Source organism: Ananas comosus, linkage group 14 (assembly GCF_001540865.1).
Source record: "Ananas comosus cultivar F153 linkage group 14, ASM154086v1, whole genome shotgun sequence".
NCBI classification, from domain to species: domain Eukaryota; kingdom Viridiplantae; phylum Streptophyta; class Magnoliopsida; order Poales; family Bromeliaceae; genus Ananas; species Ananas comosus.
The window spans coordinates 3,766,750-3,785,605 of NC_033634.1; the positions used below are offsets into that span (position 1 = coordinate 3,766,750).

Sequence of the window (18,856 nt, forward strand, 5' to 3'; positions counted from 1 at the left end):
ATAAAAGAATTATACACATTTCACCATCCATTTTATTTTCGCACTTATTTTGTATGAAAGTTAAATTTTACTGAAAATAATATAAAAGGGGGAAAAGGCAATGACGCCAAATGAGACCTATAATTTCACCTCATCATATCCCTGGCACGTCTAAATATTTATGCTTTTTTAAAAAAAAAACATTAAAAAAATCAGGAATACGTGGAAATTCAGAAGGACCCATTTCAAAATGTCGTATAGTTAAGGGGCCTCATACAATCTTTCACCAAAATTAAAAAAGGAAAATTTCCAATATCACCTAGTTTTGTACTTTTTTACTTTAGTATTCTATGGTTTAAAATGTATCAATTTAATACCTTGTGATTTCGGACTTTCTTACTTTAATACCCTGTGGTTTAAAGTGCGTCAATTTAATCTGTGGTCTTATTTTTCTCTTTTCGTCGGCTCCTCTGATAATATTTCGTTGAATTATATACAAAATACTTCAAATACCCTACCTAGGTTTATCGAATATTTACTTTAGTACTCTTTAGTTTTAACTTTATCACTGATATTTTTTCCTCCGTTAATATTTTGTTAAATTATATACAAAAAATTTCAGATACCCTATTTAGGTTTTATCGAATATTTACTTTAGTACTCTTTAATTTTAACTTTATTACTGATGTAACGAAAAAATTTAGTAAAATTGATAATAAAAAGAGAAAAATGAAACCACAGGGTGCCAACTTGATACACTTTAAATCACAAAGTATTAAAGTGAAAAAGTATGAAACTATAGAGACTAACTTGATATACTTTAAACTATATAGTACTAAAATAAGAAAATGTGAAACCACGTAGGGTATTAGGAGTTACCCTAAAAAAAATAAAAACAAAAAAAATTATAAATTATAAATCCCCACCCTAAAATTCCCAAAAAAATATAATTCCAACCCTAAAATTCCCGAACCCGAAGCCACAAAACGCTCGGGGCCTCTCTCTCTCCCTCTCTCTCTCTCTCTCTCTCTCTCAGATCTCTTCTTCGTCCCCTTCCCCTCTCTCTCTCTCTCTCTCTCCCCCCTCTCTCTCTCTCTCTCTTTGTGTGCTCGATCTCCGAGGATCCATGGCAGATCAGCTCACCGACGACCAGATCTCCGAGTTCAAGGAGGCCTTCAGCTTGTTCGACAAGGACGGCGATGGTCAGATCCCGATCCCTCTCCCCCCTTCCCCTTTTCCCTTTCCCTTTCCATTCCCAGATCGTTTCCCCCTTCTCCAGATCCGTGAGATCCTCTTTTGCGATTCGATTTGATGCGATATGATTTGTTACTTGTATTGGCCATGATCTATTCTATTTATTGGTAGTTTTTAGGTAAAAATGCATGGATGGAGACCCCCTCGACTATAGTCCATTTTGAAATAGGCCTGTGAACTTCTCTTTTTTGTGGATAAAAAATTTTATTAGAATTGATAGCTCCATTAGTTTTTGATCACCAGTTATTAATGGAATGCGCACTTCGGATAAAAACGTAGCTGGAAACGTGAAATGTGGCGAAATCGTTGATTTATTTATTTAACCAAATTCGTCAATTCAAATCAAATCGAATGGAGGTTGAGAGGATGCAAATGGGAAAAATAAAAGTAAAAAAATTAAAAATTGAGGGTTGAGGCCTGAAGAGGGTTTATGTACATTTTCACTTGATTTTTAAATTTGTTTATTGAATCTTTTGGGTCAAATTAACCTGAAGTGTTGTGTTTGTGGCCGTGATAAATCTGCGAGTACTTGTGACATTAATGTGGCTTGCGATAGCATCTTTATTGATTTAAGGCTTGAACATGTGGTGTTTGTTTACTGTACGATAGAAAGAATACTTTGTGTTTGTGTCACTTTAGTAATTGCTGGTCATATCCAGGTTGTAGTTGTTGTGTAGTTTCTTCTTGCTTATCCACTTCATGTGACAAGCTCATGTCGTGTTTATTCTAGCGCGAACTAATTTGAGCTCATAATAAGAATTTTTTTGAACTTACTTTCATACTAATTTCTCTAAAAAGTGGAGTCTTTTTTGTTGAATTCTTCGTGGACATTACAACTTGCTTTTAGTTGGAAACTAATAGATGTTCTGGTACGGTACGTTTTGTGTGTATGAATTAGCTAATTGTTGCCATTTGCTAAAACATGTGCAGGTATTCTTTAATTAGTTAGAGTAGAGCCTTTTAATGGCGTTGTAGTTAAGATGGGAACCTACTAATCTTAAAGTTCTTGATGCAGTGGAAAGTAAACACATAGATTGATTTTTCTTTGCAACACTTTCTCCAATTACTCTTTGATGACACCAAACTATAAGTTTCTGAACTGGTTAAATAAATAAATAAATTATTTGTTTGCTTCCTGAACGTGCTGTTCGTGAATGCTGACGGCACTTACGTGTGTCGATTTAAATGCTGATCTTGGTCGATGCCTTATCATTTGAAGCCAAGAGAATTCAACAGCAAACGTCAGATGAGTATAGTTGGTTTGAATATGCAGAGCATATGCTCTCAACACCTTTACTGGAAACCTAACCTATCAACTAATTTGGCATCATGTATTATCCTCTTTATGTTTAGCCGAGAATAATGGATCATAGGGGTAGTGAGAAATTCTACCACCTCTTTTGGAATTGCTATCCCCAGAACATTGGGATGTTTTCCCAACCTACTCCTAATCGACAATGGCTCTAACTTAGGCACAGTATTGGCGGTATCTACTTGCCTTTATCCCCCAACCACATATTGCATTATTGAAGAAACCTGCTAGAAGTTAAACAACTGAACAGTTTGTTTGTTCATTCTGCAGCTGATCTTTGGTTTTTTGTTTTCATAAAAAAAAAATCATAAAAACAGGCTGCATCACAACAAAGGAGCTGGGGACGGTGATGCGATCGCTGGGGCAGAACCCGACGGAGGCGGAGCTGCAGGACATGATCAACGAGGTTGACGCCGATGGGAACGGAACAATTGACTTCCCCGAGTTCCTCAACCTGATGGCCCGCAAGATGAAGGACACGGACTCCGAGGAGGAGCTGAAGGAGGCGTTCCGGGTCTTTGACAAGGACCAGAACGGCTTCATCTCCGCCGCCGAGCTCCGCCACGTCATGACTAACCTCGGCGAGAAGCTCACCGACGAGGAGGTCGACGAGATGATCCGTGAGGCTGACGTCGACGGCGACGGCCAGATCAACTACGAGGAGTTCGTCAAGGTCATGATGGCCAAGTGATGAAATCAAAACCTTTAGCCGCCAATATGCTATGAGTAATGATACTGGTACCCTGAATGTTCCCGAGAATGTTGTTGATTAATCAGCTTTATATGTATGACTAGCATTTTTTACATTTTGGACATGCCACTCGCCGGCCGCCAAGTCTGCAAAGCTGATTAATGAACAACATTGTGGAATACATTGTGGGGTAGCTGTAACATTTTTCGAAATATATATATAAACCATAAAGACAAGGTAATTTCATGATCAGGTTTCTACCGAGAAGCAACTCTATGTGTAATTGGTTTTAGTTGCGGAACGAAGGAGAGGATGAATCCTGCCCTGTTATTATATCTCTTGTATTTCTTTAAATCAAGTATGTTCCTTTGATGCCTGTTTTACTACATTTGTTACCCTTTTATTTTCCCTTCTATTTTGTTTCGTGTGCGCGGCGAACAATGATACACATCCGTTTATTTGATTTGAAGTTGGATGAAATTGGTTTTTATATGTTTGTATGTATATTCTCGTCTCTCAAAGCTTCTCCTTTTTCGGTATATTCTTACCACAACAGTGGCTGTATTGTGTGCTCCATTATGTAGCAGTTAGAGAACATGGAATTTGATGTTGATGTATAGATTTTACTATTGCTAGAGCAAGTTGTTAATCATAGTTAGGGCTCCGTTCGCCCGTTAGGGATTGTGAGAATTTTGTATTACGTGCATTGAAAAAGTACGTTCTGAAACTATTTCGATGTTAGGTTATATTTTTTGTGATCGCATCAATAACCCTGTCAATTTGAGTTAGAGAGTTGTAAGCAGCTTGGGACCAGACGTGAACACTAAATCGGGTATTCAATATTTTAAAATTTTGATTTTATTACCCAAAATTTTTACTTTGTTTAATTTAAGTCAGTGAACTGTAGTTGGACTTTAAAATTTAACGTAATTATTTATTTTAATAAATTTATAGTTGTAAAAATTGTATAAAATATATTACATCCGTAAAGATAAAGGGAAAACTTCAAAAACCCTCCATGTGTTCGCACTTTTTCACTTGCGTGCCATGTGGTTTAAAGTGTATTAATTAATAATTTGGTGCCATGTGATTTCATTTTTATCCTTTTATTATCAATTTTACTATTTTTTTCTCTTAAATTAGTGACAAAGTTAAAATTAAAGGGTACTAAAGTGAATATTCAATAAACCTAGGTGGGTATTTGAAATTTTTTTTGTATATAATTTAACAAAATATTAACAAAAAAAATATAAAAAAAATAAAAATGAAACCATAGGGCACCGAATTGATACACTTTAAACCACAGGGCACTCAAGTGAGAAAGTGTGAAACCACGGGGGGTTTGAAGGTTTTCCTAGAATTTACTTAAACTATTTTGAATTGACTATTCAAGTTTTTAAAAATTTAATTTTACTGCTCAACTTTTCAATTTGTTTGATTTGAATTAGTCAATGGCACTTTAATTTTAAAATTAGAGTGTGTACTTTTTCTTTAGAAATTTACTTAGTATACTTTGTAAATTCTTGCAACTATACATTCATTAAAATAAATAATTAGTTTAAAATTTAAGATTAATCTATTGTCGACCGACTCAAATTAAATAAATTTAAAAATTAAATAGTAAAATTAAAAATTTCAAATATTTATACTTTATACAGATGATTCAAAATGTTTTATAGTTAAAGATAAATTTGGTATATTTTTTCCAAAAATGAAGGAAATATATGGCTTTTTTCCTTTCTGNCCGTACAAAATCATCTCCTTTCTCTGATGTACCATATCTTTTCCTAGTGAGATAACGCTGATGAAATTTCTAGTACCATGTTACTTTGCTTATATTATTACTCTCTCTCTCTGTCTTTCTACTGTCTCTCTTTGTTGCTCGCGCTCCGCTGCCGCTAGCGTGGCTGTTGCTGTTCTTAAGCCGGAACAGCTGGCGGTAATAGCCGCCACTCAGCGTGCGGTCTAACTAGTTCTGTACGGGAAGCACGCCGGTGGCCTATGTTGAGATACTCCTCTTCCATCATCATCATCAACAACAACAACATCATCACGTACATTTTAAGAGGAAGGAGAGAGAAAGTACGTACGATTCGGTTGAGATCGAAGGATGTAGTATACAATTAACATTTGTATAGAATTAAACGTACGTATATATACCAAACTCAAGAAGTCTTATTTCGTAGACAGCGTCCATATCGCCTATAACTCAAAAATCTCAATTTGTCAACGAGTATGTTATCGTCTCATGTAACTTAAGTTTAGAAACATGAAGCTGAGACCTAGTAATAGAAGCATATTTAAATTGAGGAGCAGAATCTGGATAAAGTTTCACTTTCCAGTTTAACACTCCTCGTATATATATTTTACCATGACAAGAAGAGGTATACACATATATATATATATATATATATATATATATTCTCTCTCTCTCTCTCTCTCTCTCTCTCTCTCTCTCGATCGAGCGATATCGACGCGGATCGATGGCGAAACCGAACGGGCCCTCAGCGATGGAGGTTGAAGACGCCGCTCCCGCCGCGGCGGCGGCGGAGCAGATCGCGCCCAGATTCTCGATCAATGGTCGAATCGTTTCTCTCCTTTTGTGGCTTCTTGTTAAGGATTTGAGGTGTTGTTGTTATGGGATAATTCGAGTTCAATGGGGCTGATTGCGTGTGTAATTTGCAGTGTTGCGGCTTCTCAAGTCATCTCAGATGCAGCACGGATTGAGGCATGGAGATTATACGAGATATAGGTTTGTTTCTGGGTTTCGATTCATATGATGGTTGGGTGATTATATATGAAATGGTGTTTTATTTAGATATCAGTAGTTTGTGGTTTATGCTAGAAGATGACTTAATTCCAATTTGTAGCATTAGTAAGAACTTTTGTTCATTACTGAGAGAAATAACTGCCAGATCTTTTAGATGTTTAGAAGCTCCACTTTCATTGAATATTTTGAGAAATTTGATGGTTGATTTTATGCAAATTTAGCCTTTTTTGGGGGCTGATCTTACGTGTTACGTGTTATTTGTCAAATCCAGATCTTTTAGATGTTTAGAAGCTCCACCTGCGCATTTTCATTGAATATTTTGAGAAATTTGATGGTTGATTTTATGCAAATTTAGCCTTTCTGGGGGACTAATCTTATGTGTTATTTGTCAAATCCATATCTTTTAAATTTTCTTGATAATATTGTGGTCAATTTTGTCATTGAAGATTTAATTGTATAGAAGCATTTGTTTCGAAGCAATTGGAATAGGTTTTCACTTAGAGTGTCACAAAATGCTGCGTCAGTGAGGAGACTTAATGCAAAGAGGCATTCTAGCGTGTCAACTGAAACCGTAATGGACTGTATGACATGTAAAACCTTGGTCCATTCCATCTTGATGTGACATCCTTGGCATTGTTATACATCTCTCAGGGATAACTAAGGTGTCAATTTGTGGTAGAAAGAACAGTATATTGAAGCCCGCCTTTTTTGTGACAAAGATTTTACTGTTGGCGACTCTTAATATCATCTAATATTCTACTAAAACGACCAACTGCCCCTCGCTCAAGTGACAGAGAACTTGATGGTTGGTATGCAAGGTCCTTATTTCAAAGTCTAGTTGTTTCACATTTCTAGCTAAAAAAAAAGTGACGGAGTGGGTAGCACGCTACCTTTCTCTCAAGAAAAATAAAAAAAAAATAAAATACTGAAATGGGCTTGTAGACTCCTTTTCCTTTTATTCCAGCCTCTGTGGCGCCTTGTTTTCTTGATATATAGTTTCTCTTATAAGAATCTATTACTTTCAGGAGATATTGTACTGCAAGGTTGAGAAGGCTGTATAAGTCTCTGAAGTTCACTCATGGTCGTGGCAAATTCACCCGGAGGGCCATTACGGAGTCAACTGTCACAGAAGTTCGGTATGCATTGTTTTTATTGATATAGCAAATATATCTTTTTTTTTTTAATCAGAATGAGCGATAACCCATAATAGCAATAGCAATAATTGTCATAAAGAGCGGGTAGTTGGCTCATCCCACTGCACTTTTTTGCCAATAGAAAATTTTCAACATGTCAGTAATGAAAAAAGGCAAAAAAAACCACCTGCACTTTTTTGTCAATAGAAAATTTTCAACACGTCGGTAATGAAAAAAGGCAAAAAAAACCACTGTATGGCTCATGCTACTTTACATGTTGAAATAGGTTTCTTCATATAGTCCTTTATATGGCGGAAAGAGCTTGGAGTCATGCTATGGAAAAGAGGCAATTACCTGATGGGCCTAATGCACGGCAACGAATTTACCTGCTTGGTCGACTGAGGAAAGCAGTTAAGTGGGCTACTCTTTTTGCTCGGTTATGTGCTGCCAAAGGAGATTCCAGAACTTCTCTAGAAGCAGAGGTATGCATTTTTACTTACTATATTATGTAGATGTTTGTTGCGGCCTGTGTATACGTACTTTATTGGACTATTGATGCGCAGGCATATGCTTCCTATATGAAAGGCACTTTGTTGTTTGAGCAAGATCAGAACTGGGAAACAGCATTAGTAAATTTCAAGAATGCAAGGTATATGTCCGAACATGCTTATTTCATCTACATTTTGTTTTTCTTTATGGAATTTGTCTACATTTTGAGGCACCCTTTGTTTTGAGGGCTGGTAATACATTTTTAAACAGTACATCAGCATCAATCTTTTTCAGCTTTCTTGGACATACATAGGTTTTTTTTTTCATGAATATATTTCACTGTCTAATTATAAATTTGAGCATTAGGGTACTATATTTCTCTACATTAGTTTTTGTAGGTAATTACCTTGGCTTACAGATGGCTGCTCACAGGGCTGTGTATGAAGAGCTTGGGAAGTATGGTAGTATAGAAAATCAAGTTTTATGTCGTGAGCGTGTTGAAGAGCTGGAACCAAGCATCAGGTACTGTTTACACAAAGTAGGCCAGTCAAAGCTACAGACTTCTGAACTTCTTGGTATTGGGGAAATGGAAGGGCCTGCATTAGACCTTTTCAAAGCAAAACTAGAGGTAAATATCTAGTTTTTAATGCGGAATTACCCTGTTCAGTAAAAAAACTTTTGTATGACAAATAATGAATTATCTTCGATTTTTTAAGGCATTTACATCTCATTCAGTTATTTGTTGTTATTGAGAATGTGTTCGGTTGAAAGAGTTTAGGAAGTTATCTAGTTATTAGTGCATTCTTATGATATTTGGAATCTTTTAAAATACTTCTCATTTATTGTTATGCATAGGCTGTCATGGCTGAGGCAAGATCACAGCAGGCAGCAACTATGACAGAGTTTTACTGGCTTGGTCATAGATTTCCCATTAACAATGCCAAGACACGCGTTTCTATTCTGAGAGGTATGCTATTCTTTTCTGTATATAATAATGTAATGGAGTTGCTTTGAAGAGAAAAAAGACCATTATAAGCCTTTTAACTTGATCTCAAGTTAATATTTTCAGAAATGCCCTTTCTGTTGGGAATATACTATAGACTAAACTTCAAGAGATTGGATACTTGTAATTGTGCTTTGATGACTCAATTGTTATATAAATTATGTATTCTTTAAGTGCATATAATTTCTATGGTTAACAACTTATGCATACTTCCTGAACTTTTGTGGTTTGTCAATCCGTGTCAGTGACCATCTTCTCCATGTCATCTATTTCACTCCCATCCATTCTATGTTGAATCTGCCCTTGCACAATATATATTTGTACATACATGTACATGAGGATTAATATGGTCAAGATTGTCAACAAGGAGCTGTGTGCATATGTGCAAAACTGTTGGTAATTTGGGGTTTGGGTAGGGAAAAGGTACTTAGCTTTGTCCTAATTGCTGGAGTGACCGACTGCACCAGTGAAAAATCTTTTATTGTCACACCATTGATATCCTCAGTTGCGCTACTATTAACAGCATGTGCAAGTTATTCAAAAACTATATATCAATCTAGTCATACATTTTGCTGTCATTTCTTGAATTATGTCTCTTTCTAGTCCTGGCGAATCTTGGTGCTTCCTGAATCCTAATCACCTTTAACCATGTTACTTTTATCCTCTCTTTAGTTCTTCTTAAATCATTTTCTTGAATTGTGTTGAAATCTGGAATGGCTCATTTGCATCTGTGTGTAGTATTTTTTAATATCATCTCAAATGGTTCTTCCTTGCCTCCTTGGTTTATCCTCAAGTGAGGCCACTCCAACCTTAGTAGTAGTCTAGTAGTGATTGTTGAATGAGAACTTTATGGTTGAGTTCTTGTTCCAAATTTATTTTCTGCCTTATTTTTGCAGTCTATATATATAGAGAGAGAAAAACTAGAATACTATTGATAATAGAGGAATAGTGTTTGCCATCTACTTTTTATCCCTTGGATGCATAGGATTTTCTATTTGGTGGTGGTACTATAATAGATCCAAGGGCTAAAAAGTAGATAGCAAACTACTATCAATAGCATTGTAATTGAAATTTCTCTCTCTCTCTCTCTCTATATATATATATATATTTTTTTTTTTTTTTTCTTCCCTGTAAAAGGTTTTCTTACTTGAGAAATATGATCAGCTCAGGAGCTGGAAAAAGATCTACTTGGTTCAGCAGGAGATTCACTACCAGCAGAGAAAAGGCTTGCAATGTTTGACAAAATTTTTTCTGCGTACCATGATGCTAGAAGCTGCATTCGGAATGACTTGGTATGTGAGGTTACTGTAACTACATGGAGCACCTTTTCTTTAAGTAGCTTTCTTGAGCAAAATTGCCCTGCCTTGTCGCTGCTGGAGTAGAAGCTTCATATCTGCTTTTTGCGGCTTGGAAGTTCATTGTAGCTTTTTTCTTGTTTGCCAAATCCCTGGCTTCTGCATCTCAAAGTAGATTAGTTGTTTCGAAGCCAGGCCAAGCAAGCATTGATCAATGCGCCTTGTCTCTAATAGCTTCTGAAGTTGTGTGAGTAGAATAGCTGGTAGATTTCTTGGTTCCTAACATCATTTCTTTTAAATTTAGGCCACTGCAGGCAACGCCGAAAATGTAAAAGATGATCTGAATGGCCTAGATAAGGCTGTTAGTGCTGTATTAGGGCAGAGAACGATAGAGCGCAATCAGTTGCTTGTTACCATCGCCAAAAGTAAATTCACAAAGCATCGAGATGACAAGGGGGAGAAAATCACAAAGCCAGAGGAACTTGTTCGTTTATACGATCTGTTGATACAGGTAGTCTTGTTTGGCTGTCTTGTTCTCTGTGGCATTTTATTATAAAGTAAAAAGGAATGGGGAAAATTTTTTGCATCTTTACTGTCAGTAAATAAATTTATGGTTATATTAATATTTGGCAGAATACAACAGATCTATCAGATCTAGTTAGCTCGGGAAGGGATAAGAATGCGGAAGAAATTGCATTTGCTGAAGAGTGCACACTAAAGGGCTTGGTATTTCGAGCAGAAAGGTTCATTAGATTTACTCTTTTGATTCATTTGAAAATTTACTTCCTATTAACCAAATTAAATCTGTCTTTATCAAAATTTTCTGTTTATATAAGAAGTACAAGAATTAACCTTCAGCATGATACATGCTGCACTGTGAATTCACAATTGTTGTATAGATTTTATGGTCCGCTGTTTTGCAGAGAATTTTAGGAGGGTACATTTGATAGAGGAAACACTAACCTCTGAGAAATTAGGATTTAAATCTATGTTAAGCAAAATATGGTGTCTGAAGAATATACTTGTTCAATATTTTAGTCAGCAATAATCATTAGGAAAAGGATCTATACATAATGTAATTCAATACATACTGTAAATCATATCTTGTCATTTGACATGCGTGGAGTTGATGCTAGTGCATTCATGCATGGGATAACAGTGATGCAATGGATTGTAATGATCTCATATTTAAATTCTAAAGGGACTCCTTGCATCCTAATATTTTGTGGAGTACAGTGCAATGCCTTAGGATTGTTAACTAGTAAATGAGCCAACTTTTTGACGACTCTTTTTTTTAAAATTGTTGTAGATGCTTCTATGTAGCTAAATCCTATAGTTCAGCTGGGAAAAGAACTGAAGCATATGCCTTGTTTTGTCATGCTCGTGATCTTGCAAATAATGGTCTCCAAAAGCTTCAAATGACAAATAATCCAGACGAGGTTTGTCTAGTATTTACCTTTTTTCTTCATATGTACTGGTTGTGCTATACTAGTCAGTTCTTTTTATACATGACCTGACAAGATCAAAGAGTTCCTATCAGTGTAGAAGAAGCCATAACGGTGAAAAGGGTGTGGAAAGCACACTGAGTTCAATTATTTGTCTGTACAGGTTTTAGTCAATGATCTCAAGGCCCTATACGACAACTGCAGATCCAGCATCTGTATAGAACATGCGGCAGGGATTATGGAGGAAGAGAAGATTCCTGAAAGGCTCTCTAAAGGAGTTGCAACCATATCTTTGAACGGAGATGTAAAGAAGGTATGTTTTTTTTTTTTTTGTACTGCAGTGACAGGACATTAGCAGTTCATGCTTCTTCGACAATGATATACACAGGTTGTATTTAAATTCCCCAACAGAGTTTGACCTCTAATCCGCAACTCACCTGGATATGAAGTGGTTATGATTTACGGATACATTTATTTCAGGAAACTATTCCCCTCAATATAGTGAAGACAACAAAATTTTTGAAAAGATATTGTTATTCTCGCCATACCCGGTTATTCTAGAACTACCCAGGAACAACAGTTCCAGCCTCCTGGAACAGTGTTGTTCCTCATTTTACCCTTTCTTTCTGCATATCCTAGGATAACTCATGGCAACAAAGCTGCTCCCATTTAAATTATAGTAAATGAACCACCCCACGTGATAACCCGTGGACAACGAATTTATTCGCACTTAAATTATAAATGAACTAAACCCATGCCTAGTTTCTTATGAATGCTGTAGTTACCTGATCGTCCTTCCGACCATAAGTTTTAATAACTTGGTCACTGATGGTCGACTTTTTTGCAGGAAGGGAAATACCTCTTGGAAATGCTTGATGTTTATGAATCGGCATTGGGTGAATCAAACTCGAAAGCCAATCCTCGTATTGAGCGGTTCCCCCCTCCATTGCAATCGGTTCCATGCAATCCTATCGTTCTTGATATCGCCTACAGCTCTATTGAGTTCCCGTCTCTTGAAAATAGGATGAAGAAGGACAAGAAGGGCATATTCAGCAGATTGTGGCGATAAATCTTAGGCGATTTTGTTAAAAATTGGGAAATAACATTTGTATGTTCATGGGTTGAAAAAAAAAAGAAGAAAAATTATATTTAGGCCTGACGGTGAGGATGAGTAATGTGTTTGATGTCGGATTTCTTTGTTTTCTGGAGCACAAATTTCTGTTGTCGGGTTGAATATGAGAAAGTGAAGGATCTGAAGAGCTCGGCAATTGAACAGTTGGATTTTTGAGGTTTTAAAAAGGATTTATTTTCCTTTATTTTCTCAGAAAACATTTTTCTTTCGATCTGATAAACTGAAGAATTAAAAGATCTTTACTCTTCGAGTATTTGAGCAGTAACAAATATGATAGTTCAAGTTGTGGGTGCTATCTATCTATGTTTCTCATTGTTATGTGTTAATTGAGTCGACTTTGCTTCGCAGATGCCTTTTTCTTGAACATTTACAGTGTTAAAACATGTCAGTATCTGATTCATAGTTCCTCATGTTGTTGGAGGCAGTTGTGCAATCTCGTAAAACCTAAATTCAGTAATAACTTACGTACCATAATTTTTTGGAAAAATTTTAAATACTATCCATGTGGTTTCACACTTTTTTATTTAAGTACTTTCTGGTTTAAAATGTATCAATTTAGTATTATATGATTTTATTTTTATTATTTTATTACGGATTTTATTAATTTTTTTTGTTAAATCAGTGACAAAGTTAAAATTAAAGGATACTAAAATGAATCTTCCATAAACTTAGATAGGCCGTTTTTTGTATATAATTTAACGAAATATTAACGAAAAGCTGACGGAAAGATAAAAATGAAACCAGAGGACACTTTAAACCATATGGTACTAAAGTGAAAAAGTGTGAAACTATAAGGGTGGTATTGGAAGTTACCCTAATTTTTTTTAATATCTAAAATTCACGGAGAATTCTAAAGAGATTGAATTTTTAGTTTTTATTAATTCAATGTTTAGTGTTATAAGTTGCCGAAAATTCAGTAGATTTAGAAGTGACTCTCATCCAATATCTATGACGGGGGTTGGGTTCTGTAAAAATTTATTTGCTGTTAGTTACACTTTATTACCAATCCCCAAATATCTCTACTTTAATTATATTTAATTTAATTTAACATCTTTTAACTACTAGCCGAAGTTAAATAAGAAAACTAAACACATTAAAATGATTTCTCACTCTTTTTAACCAAACACAAAATAGAATAGAATTTAGTTAAACTCCATACTAAATTCAAATAAAAAACTTATGTTTCTAAACAAATTGAGCTGAATTCTCCTCATTCAAACCAAATGAGTTTCCCTACTCGCTCAAGACAATGAGATTCTAGATCGAGTTCGGCTTCATACAAGAAGTGTACGATATATTGCCAATGAAAAAATTTAAAATATGACGATTGTCAGACTAACGTGATATTTCTAATCAATTATATTTTGCCCATAATTTTTTTAAAAAATATTTTTTTTAAGAAAAATATAATAGGCTGAAAATAAATAACACGGTATAGCTTCTATACAATAAATTTTTGGAAAAACTTCAAAAAACCCTCATGTGGTTTCGTATTTCTCACTTTAGTACCATGTGGTTTCAAGTGTGTCAAGTTAATATCCTGTGATTTTGCACTTTCTCACTTTAGTATCCTGTGGTTTAAAGTGTATCAAATTAGTACCCTGTGGTTTCGCACTTTCTCACTTTAGTACCCTGTGGTTTAATATTTCGTTAAATTATATACCCGAAAATGAATAATAAAAAGAAAAATTTGAAACCACAGGGTACTAACTTGATGCAAAAATGAAACCATATGGTACTAAAGTGAGAAAGTGCGAAACCACTGGATACTAATTTGATACACTATGAAACTACAGGGTGTGAAACCACATGGGGTATTTGAAGTTTCCCTAAACTTTTTTATAACCACACAATATTTTAAAATTATAAATAAAAAATAGCAAAATATAAAATAAAGTAATAAAAAAAAGAAAAAAAACACAACCTTGTATCCTCACCGTCTTCAAATTCCTTCTTATACCGAGTTCGTTCCTCCTCTCTCCCCCTCCCTTCTTTGATCCCTTCCCACTTCGTCCTGGATCACTCGAAGGTAAATCAAATATCACCTAATCCAGTTTCCTTTTGTTGCGCCATTATTCGTTACCAAATCCTCCGATTCATGCTGTATATTCCCCCTATTTTTTAGGAATTTTTAGGAATTTTTGTTCGTTATTTTGATGCATTAGGGTTGTTAGGGTTGGATTTGTGATTTGCCCTGTTGTGTTGATCCTGTGGGCCTTTGATTTACTAGGGTTCCTGCATTACCTTTCTCTAGGGCTAGGGTTAGGGTTAGGGTTAGGGCACCGACCATGTCGGCTTCAAAGACCGCCGCTGTCCCGACAACGCCGGTGACCAATAAGAACACTTCTTTGACCCTTGATTCGGGGTCGAACCCTAATGCGAGGAGAAGGACAGTAGTTGTTTTAGAGAAGAAATCGAATGCCGGTATACTCGCCGAAGGCGCGGCGAATGGGGTTGTGGAGGATAAGATGGTGGTCATCGGGAAGGATTTGAGGCACACGATCAGGGGCGAGACCGTGATTGGGGCCCAGAAGGATTCGTTTCAGTCGAAGAAAGGAACGATTGCTCCTTCCGCCACGTCTCCTCGGCAGAAGAAAGTAGGGCATAGGCCGGAGAAACCTAAGTGGCAGACCGTTCTTAGTGTCATGACGAAGAATTGCCTTCTTGTTGCGGCTCTCTTATGGTTGGGGCAGACGATTTGGGATTGGAATAATAGGGTTCGGGAGCCGGGCGACCCCTCTTTTGCGGCTTTGGAGTACGAGGGTCGGATTTCCGAGGTGGAATCGTCTTTAAAGACGACGGCGAAAATGTTGCAAGTTCAGATAGAAGTTGTAGATAAAAGAATAGGAAAAGAGATTGGGGCTTTGAAGCAGGAGTTTGGCGAGCAAGTCGAAGAGAAGAGAGCGCTGCTTGAGAAGGATCTGAAGAAGCTGGAAGGTAGAGCAGATAATTTGGAGAAATCCTTGAGCGAATTGAAGATCAAGGACTTCGTTTCGAGGGAAGAGTTTGAGGATTTCTGGAATGAGGTAGAGATCAGCGGGAGTTTAGACGGAAGTACGAGTGAGGTTAGCTTGGATCAAATTAGGGTTTTGGCGAGAGAGATTGTAGAGAAGGAGATTGAGAAGCATGCGGCAGATGGTCTGGGAAGGGTGGATTACGCATTGGCTTCTGGCGGGGCTAGAGTTGTAAGGCATTCGGAACCGTATGGTTTCAGTAAAGCTAGTAGCTGGATAGCTGCTGCTAAAGCTCGGAGCGGAGTTCATGCCACTGCTCATAAAATGCTGGAGCCAAGCTTTGGAGAACCCGGACAGTGTTTTGCCTTGCAGGGAAGCAGTGGGTTTATTGAGATCCGACTAAGAACAGGGATTATACCGGAGGCTGTCACACTGGAGCATGTCTCAAAGGTAATTGTTCGACTTCACCTTCATTTCTTATCCTAATTTTGAATATCGACTTGACATCCTTGAGGTGATTCTGAAGGTTTTTTTTTTTTCCTTTTAATTCATTTTTCGTTTCAACAATATTTATGTATCTAAAGCTAAATTTCGTGCACTTCAAAGATCAATTTGTTGAAAATAAGTGTGGTGGGAGGAGATATGGTTGATTTTTATTTTTCTTATCTAAACTAGTTGCCTGACACCACTATTGAAGCCATGTAGTTTGTCGAAACTAGATGCCAATCCTGCTTGCAGTTAAAGAAAGTTCTATGGCTTTTATTAGATAGTTGAATTAAAATTCTGCACATTAGATATGCCCTCGGAAGAAATCTTTGATCGGTTGATAGTTCCAGATAAATATGTTGGTCTTTTCTTTATTTTCCTTAAACCTCGCAAGCTGGCATAAAGCATGAATTTGAAAACATAAATAAGTTATATTGAGTTGGGTTTACGAGAGGTCGACTTTGTTGCTAAAACTGCTTTTTGCTCTAAATAAAAGATACATTTGCTTTTAGAGTATCTTGCCACTTGGTCCCTAGATGATGAATTCCTTAATAACCTATTAAATTGGCTGAAATGACTGGAAATTTAATTGGATGAAGTGGTTTAATTAGACACTGAAATTCTGTTATTGTTGTATTTTATTTACGCTAATTTTTCTCTTGGTTCATGAGCTTCAATTGGAACAATCCTAATAATTTGATCCGATTAGGCTGATCTATAGAAGATTACTGTTAAATGAAATATGTTTTAATTAGATTCGAGCGTGATCAAGCTGACATAGACAAATCAGCAGCTGTTCTTCACTACGGCGACTTCCTCTCATTTTTGGATTGTTTTAGAATATCGACTATTGGCAACCTATATGCCCTGACCAATTTACTGATGTCCAGAAAACAGCAAGAAAGCTGTTTAGAGGTGTTGGGAGGAAAGGGCTAGAAATCTATAGCAAGCTAAAACTCTCTTTCATTTATAGAACGAAAGTAAACTTGGCATATAAACTACAGAACTCATGCATTGTTTTATGGTAACTTCATATGTAGATTCCTGATGTTATCTATTATTTCAAGTATCTTCCTAAGTTTTTCATTATATTTTGGAGATTCTATTCTTTCGGTGGTCATCTATGCTCTTATCTACCTTTTTTCTGTCTCATGTTGCTAATCTGTCAAACTTACTGATTGCATTTTGTAATGTTCATTGTCTATCCAGCGAGCTCATCAGCTAACATTTGAATTTTTTTTTTTTTTTTTTCCTCTCTATTTTTCTTTTGTGAACTACAGGGCGTAGCCTATGACAGATCTAGCGCGCCAAAGGACTGCCGGGTATCAGGTTGGTTTGAAACACCCGACGAGGACCCGTCAACCCGTGCCGCAAAGACGGTCGTCCTGTCCGAGTTCTCCTACGACCTCGAGAAGAGCTACGCCCAAACCTTCAACATCCAGGGAACGGAAGCGGGCATCGTCAACACGGTCCGGTTCGACTTCACCTCCAACCACGGCAGCTCCGCTCTAACTTGCATCTACCGCTTCCGGGTTCACGGCCGCGAACCTAGCCCCCGTGCAGGTATGGCTCTACAGGCCTGACAGAGAGGGAAGGCCGCCGACACCCATCTGTTGTTTTTCCGCCATAAGTTCTCTTTGTACCCTCATCACCATATCTTCTCTTTCGTATGTCGATACTCACCACCGCCTGCCACTCTTTGGTAGTGTTGTATTTTTGGGGAGCTGTAAATTTTCTAACTATTTTTTTTTCCCGCTCTCCTCGTTTCTTCGAGTATCGATCGTAGGTATTGAGAGTTTTATGTTGTAAAGTAGCGACGAAGCCATGAATGTGCATGTATCAGTGTTTTCCCGAGTACATTGACAACACCGATATACGGTAATACTGCGCCGACATCTATGGTGTCGGAATCCAAGGCCTCAGTAAGCCATTTCCAATTGATAACAAACTTTTTGAGTTGATTTAGCATGTTTGTATCTTGCCAATGCAGTAGCTAAATTAGGGGCGAAAGAGCGCCGAATCCGAAATTTTTTGGACATGGGTTAGAAGTTTACTGCCCGACTCGGATTCGGCGTTGGATTTGGGTCTAGAATTAGAATATTTTACGGATCTGGATCTGGATTTGGGTTCACTATAGTTCTTCAGATTCCAATTCGAATTTGGATTATCTGAATCTGATACTGGTTTGATTATATTTTGAACATGCTTTTTTTTTAGATTTCTTTTTTTAATATTTTTCTATTTTCTTATAAAATTTAAGAAGCTTACATTTATATTGATAATTTTTTTTTTTAATGTTTTTAGTTGTATATATTTCTTAAATATTCAATTTATTTTTGTATTTGTTTAGTATCCTGTATGTATTTCTGAATCCGTTTTTGTGGAATATCGAGTTGAATTTTAGTATTCAATCAATATTTGAATCCGTATGCAGATCCAACACAAAAATTATGGATATGGATATGTTTTGAGCACTATGCGATCCGTATCTATTGATTTTGATATGTTTTCAACATGTCACATTTTCTTTAAATCCATTTTTATTTTTTAAGAATTATTCGTTTTTTATATCTTTTATAAAATTTAAGAAGCTTGTATGTATCTTGATTTTTTTTTTTTTTGCTTTTTACTTCTACATATTTCATAAATATTCAATTCATATCCGCATCCGTTTAATATCTGTATTTCTGAATCCGCTTTTACAGAATACTGAAGTTGAATTTTAGTATTTGATCCAATATTTGAATTCGTATTCTGATCTGACATAAAAAATATGAATATGGATATGAATATAGATTGAGCACTATCCAATTCATGTCCGACCTATTTTCATCCGTATGCTTATCAGATGCATCATGCTCTTGAAAGTTTAGAGCCCATCAAAATTACAATTTGTACAACTTTTCCTTTAAG

General features: G+C 36.3%; 3 protein-coding genes across 5 annotated transcripts; all 3 read left to right on the top strand.

Annotated features, from left to right (window-relative positions):
- LOC109720184 (calmodulin-7) lies at positions 923-3,728 on the top strand. The gene is made up of 2 exons (XM_020247099.1): positions 923-1,181; positions 2,863-3,728. Exons 1-2 carry the CDS (start codon positions 1,106-1,108, stop codon positions 3,234-3,236), a joined length of 450 nt encoding a protein of 149 aa, XP_020102688.1. The 5' UTR covers positions 923-1,105; the 3' UTR covers positions 3,237-3,728.
- LOC109720183 (signal recognition particle subunit SRP68) lies at positions 5,664-12,772 on the top strand. Its single transcript, XM_020247098.1, has 13 exons — positions 5,664-5,816; positions 5,922-5,988; positions 7,032-7,142; positions 7,426-7,621; positions 7,703-7,788; positions 8,061-8,256; positions 8,484-8,595; positions 9,796-9,923; positions 10,231-10,437; positions 10,560-10,669; positions 11,236-11,365; positions 11,535-11,684; positions 12,219-12,772. Exons 1-13 carry the CDS (start codon positions 5,720-5,722, stop codon positions 12,438-12,440), a joined length of 1,812 nt encoding a protein of 603 aa, XP_020102687.1. The 5' UTR covers positions 5,664-5,719; the 3' UTR covers positions 12,441-12,772.
- LOC109720533 (protein SAD1/UNC-84 domain protein 1-like) lies at positions 14,413-17,908 on the top strand. Of its 3 annotated transcripts, none has more exons than XM_020247715.1 (3): positions 14,413-14,532; positions 14,734-15,907; positions 17,224-17,908. In XM_020247715.1, the coding sequence occupies exons 2-3, from the start codon at positions 14,792-14,794 to the stop codon at positions 17,524-17,526; spliced, it is 1,419 nt and encodes a 472-aa protein (XP_020103304.1). In that variant the 5' UTR covers positions 14,413-14,532; positions 14,734-14,791; the 3' UTR covers positions 17,527-17,908. The 3 variants fall into 3 exon arrangements, with proteins under 3 accessions (XP_020103304.1, XP_020103305.1, XP_020103302.1); XM_020247716.1 differs by having other exon boundaries at positions 14,764-15,907; XM_020247713.1 differs by having other exon boundaries at positions 14,413-15,907.

Bases quoted from the DNA above. Each gene is read 5' to 3' on its own strand.
- LOC109720533 (XM_020247713.1), top strand. From the start codon at position 14,792: ATGTCGGCTTCAAAGACCGCCGCTGTCCCGACAACGCCGGTGACCAAT. The intron at 15,908-17,223 runs GTAATTGTTCGA...TGTGAACTACAG, and splicing joins CACTGGAGCATGTCTCAAAG to GGCGTAGCCTATGACAGATC.
- LOC109720184 (XM_020247099.1), top strand. From the start codon at position 1,106: ATGGCAGATCAGCTCACCGACGACCAGATCTCCGAGTTCAAGGAGGCC. The intron at 1,182-2,862 runs GTCAGATCCCGA...TCATAAAAACAG, and splicing joins GTTCGACAAGGACGGCGATG to GCTGCATCACAACAAAGGAG.
- LOC109720183 (XM_020247098.1), top strand. From the start codon at position 5,720: ATGGCGAAACCGAACGGGCCCTCAGCGATGGAGGTTGAAGACGCCGCT. The intron at 5,989-7,031 runs GTTTGTTTCTGG...TATTACTTTCAG, and splicing joins GGAGATTATACGAGATATAG to GAGATATTGTACTGCAAGGT. The intron at 10,438-10,559 runs GTAGTCTTGTTT...AATATTTGGCAG, and splicing joins TATACGATCTGTTGATACAG to AATACAACAGATCTATCAGA.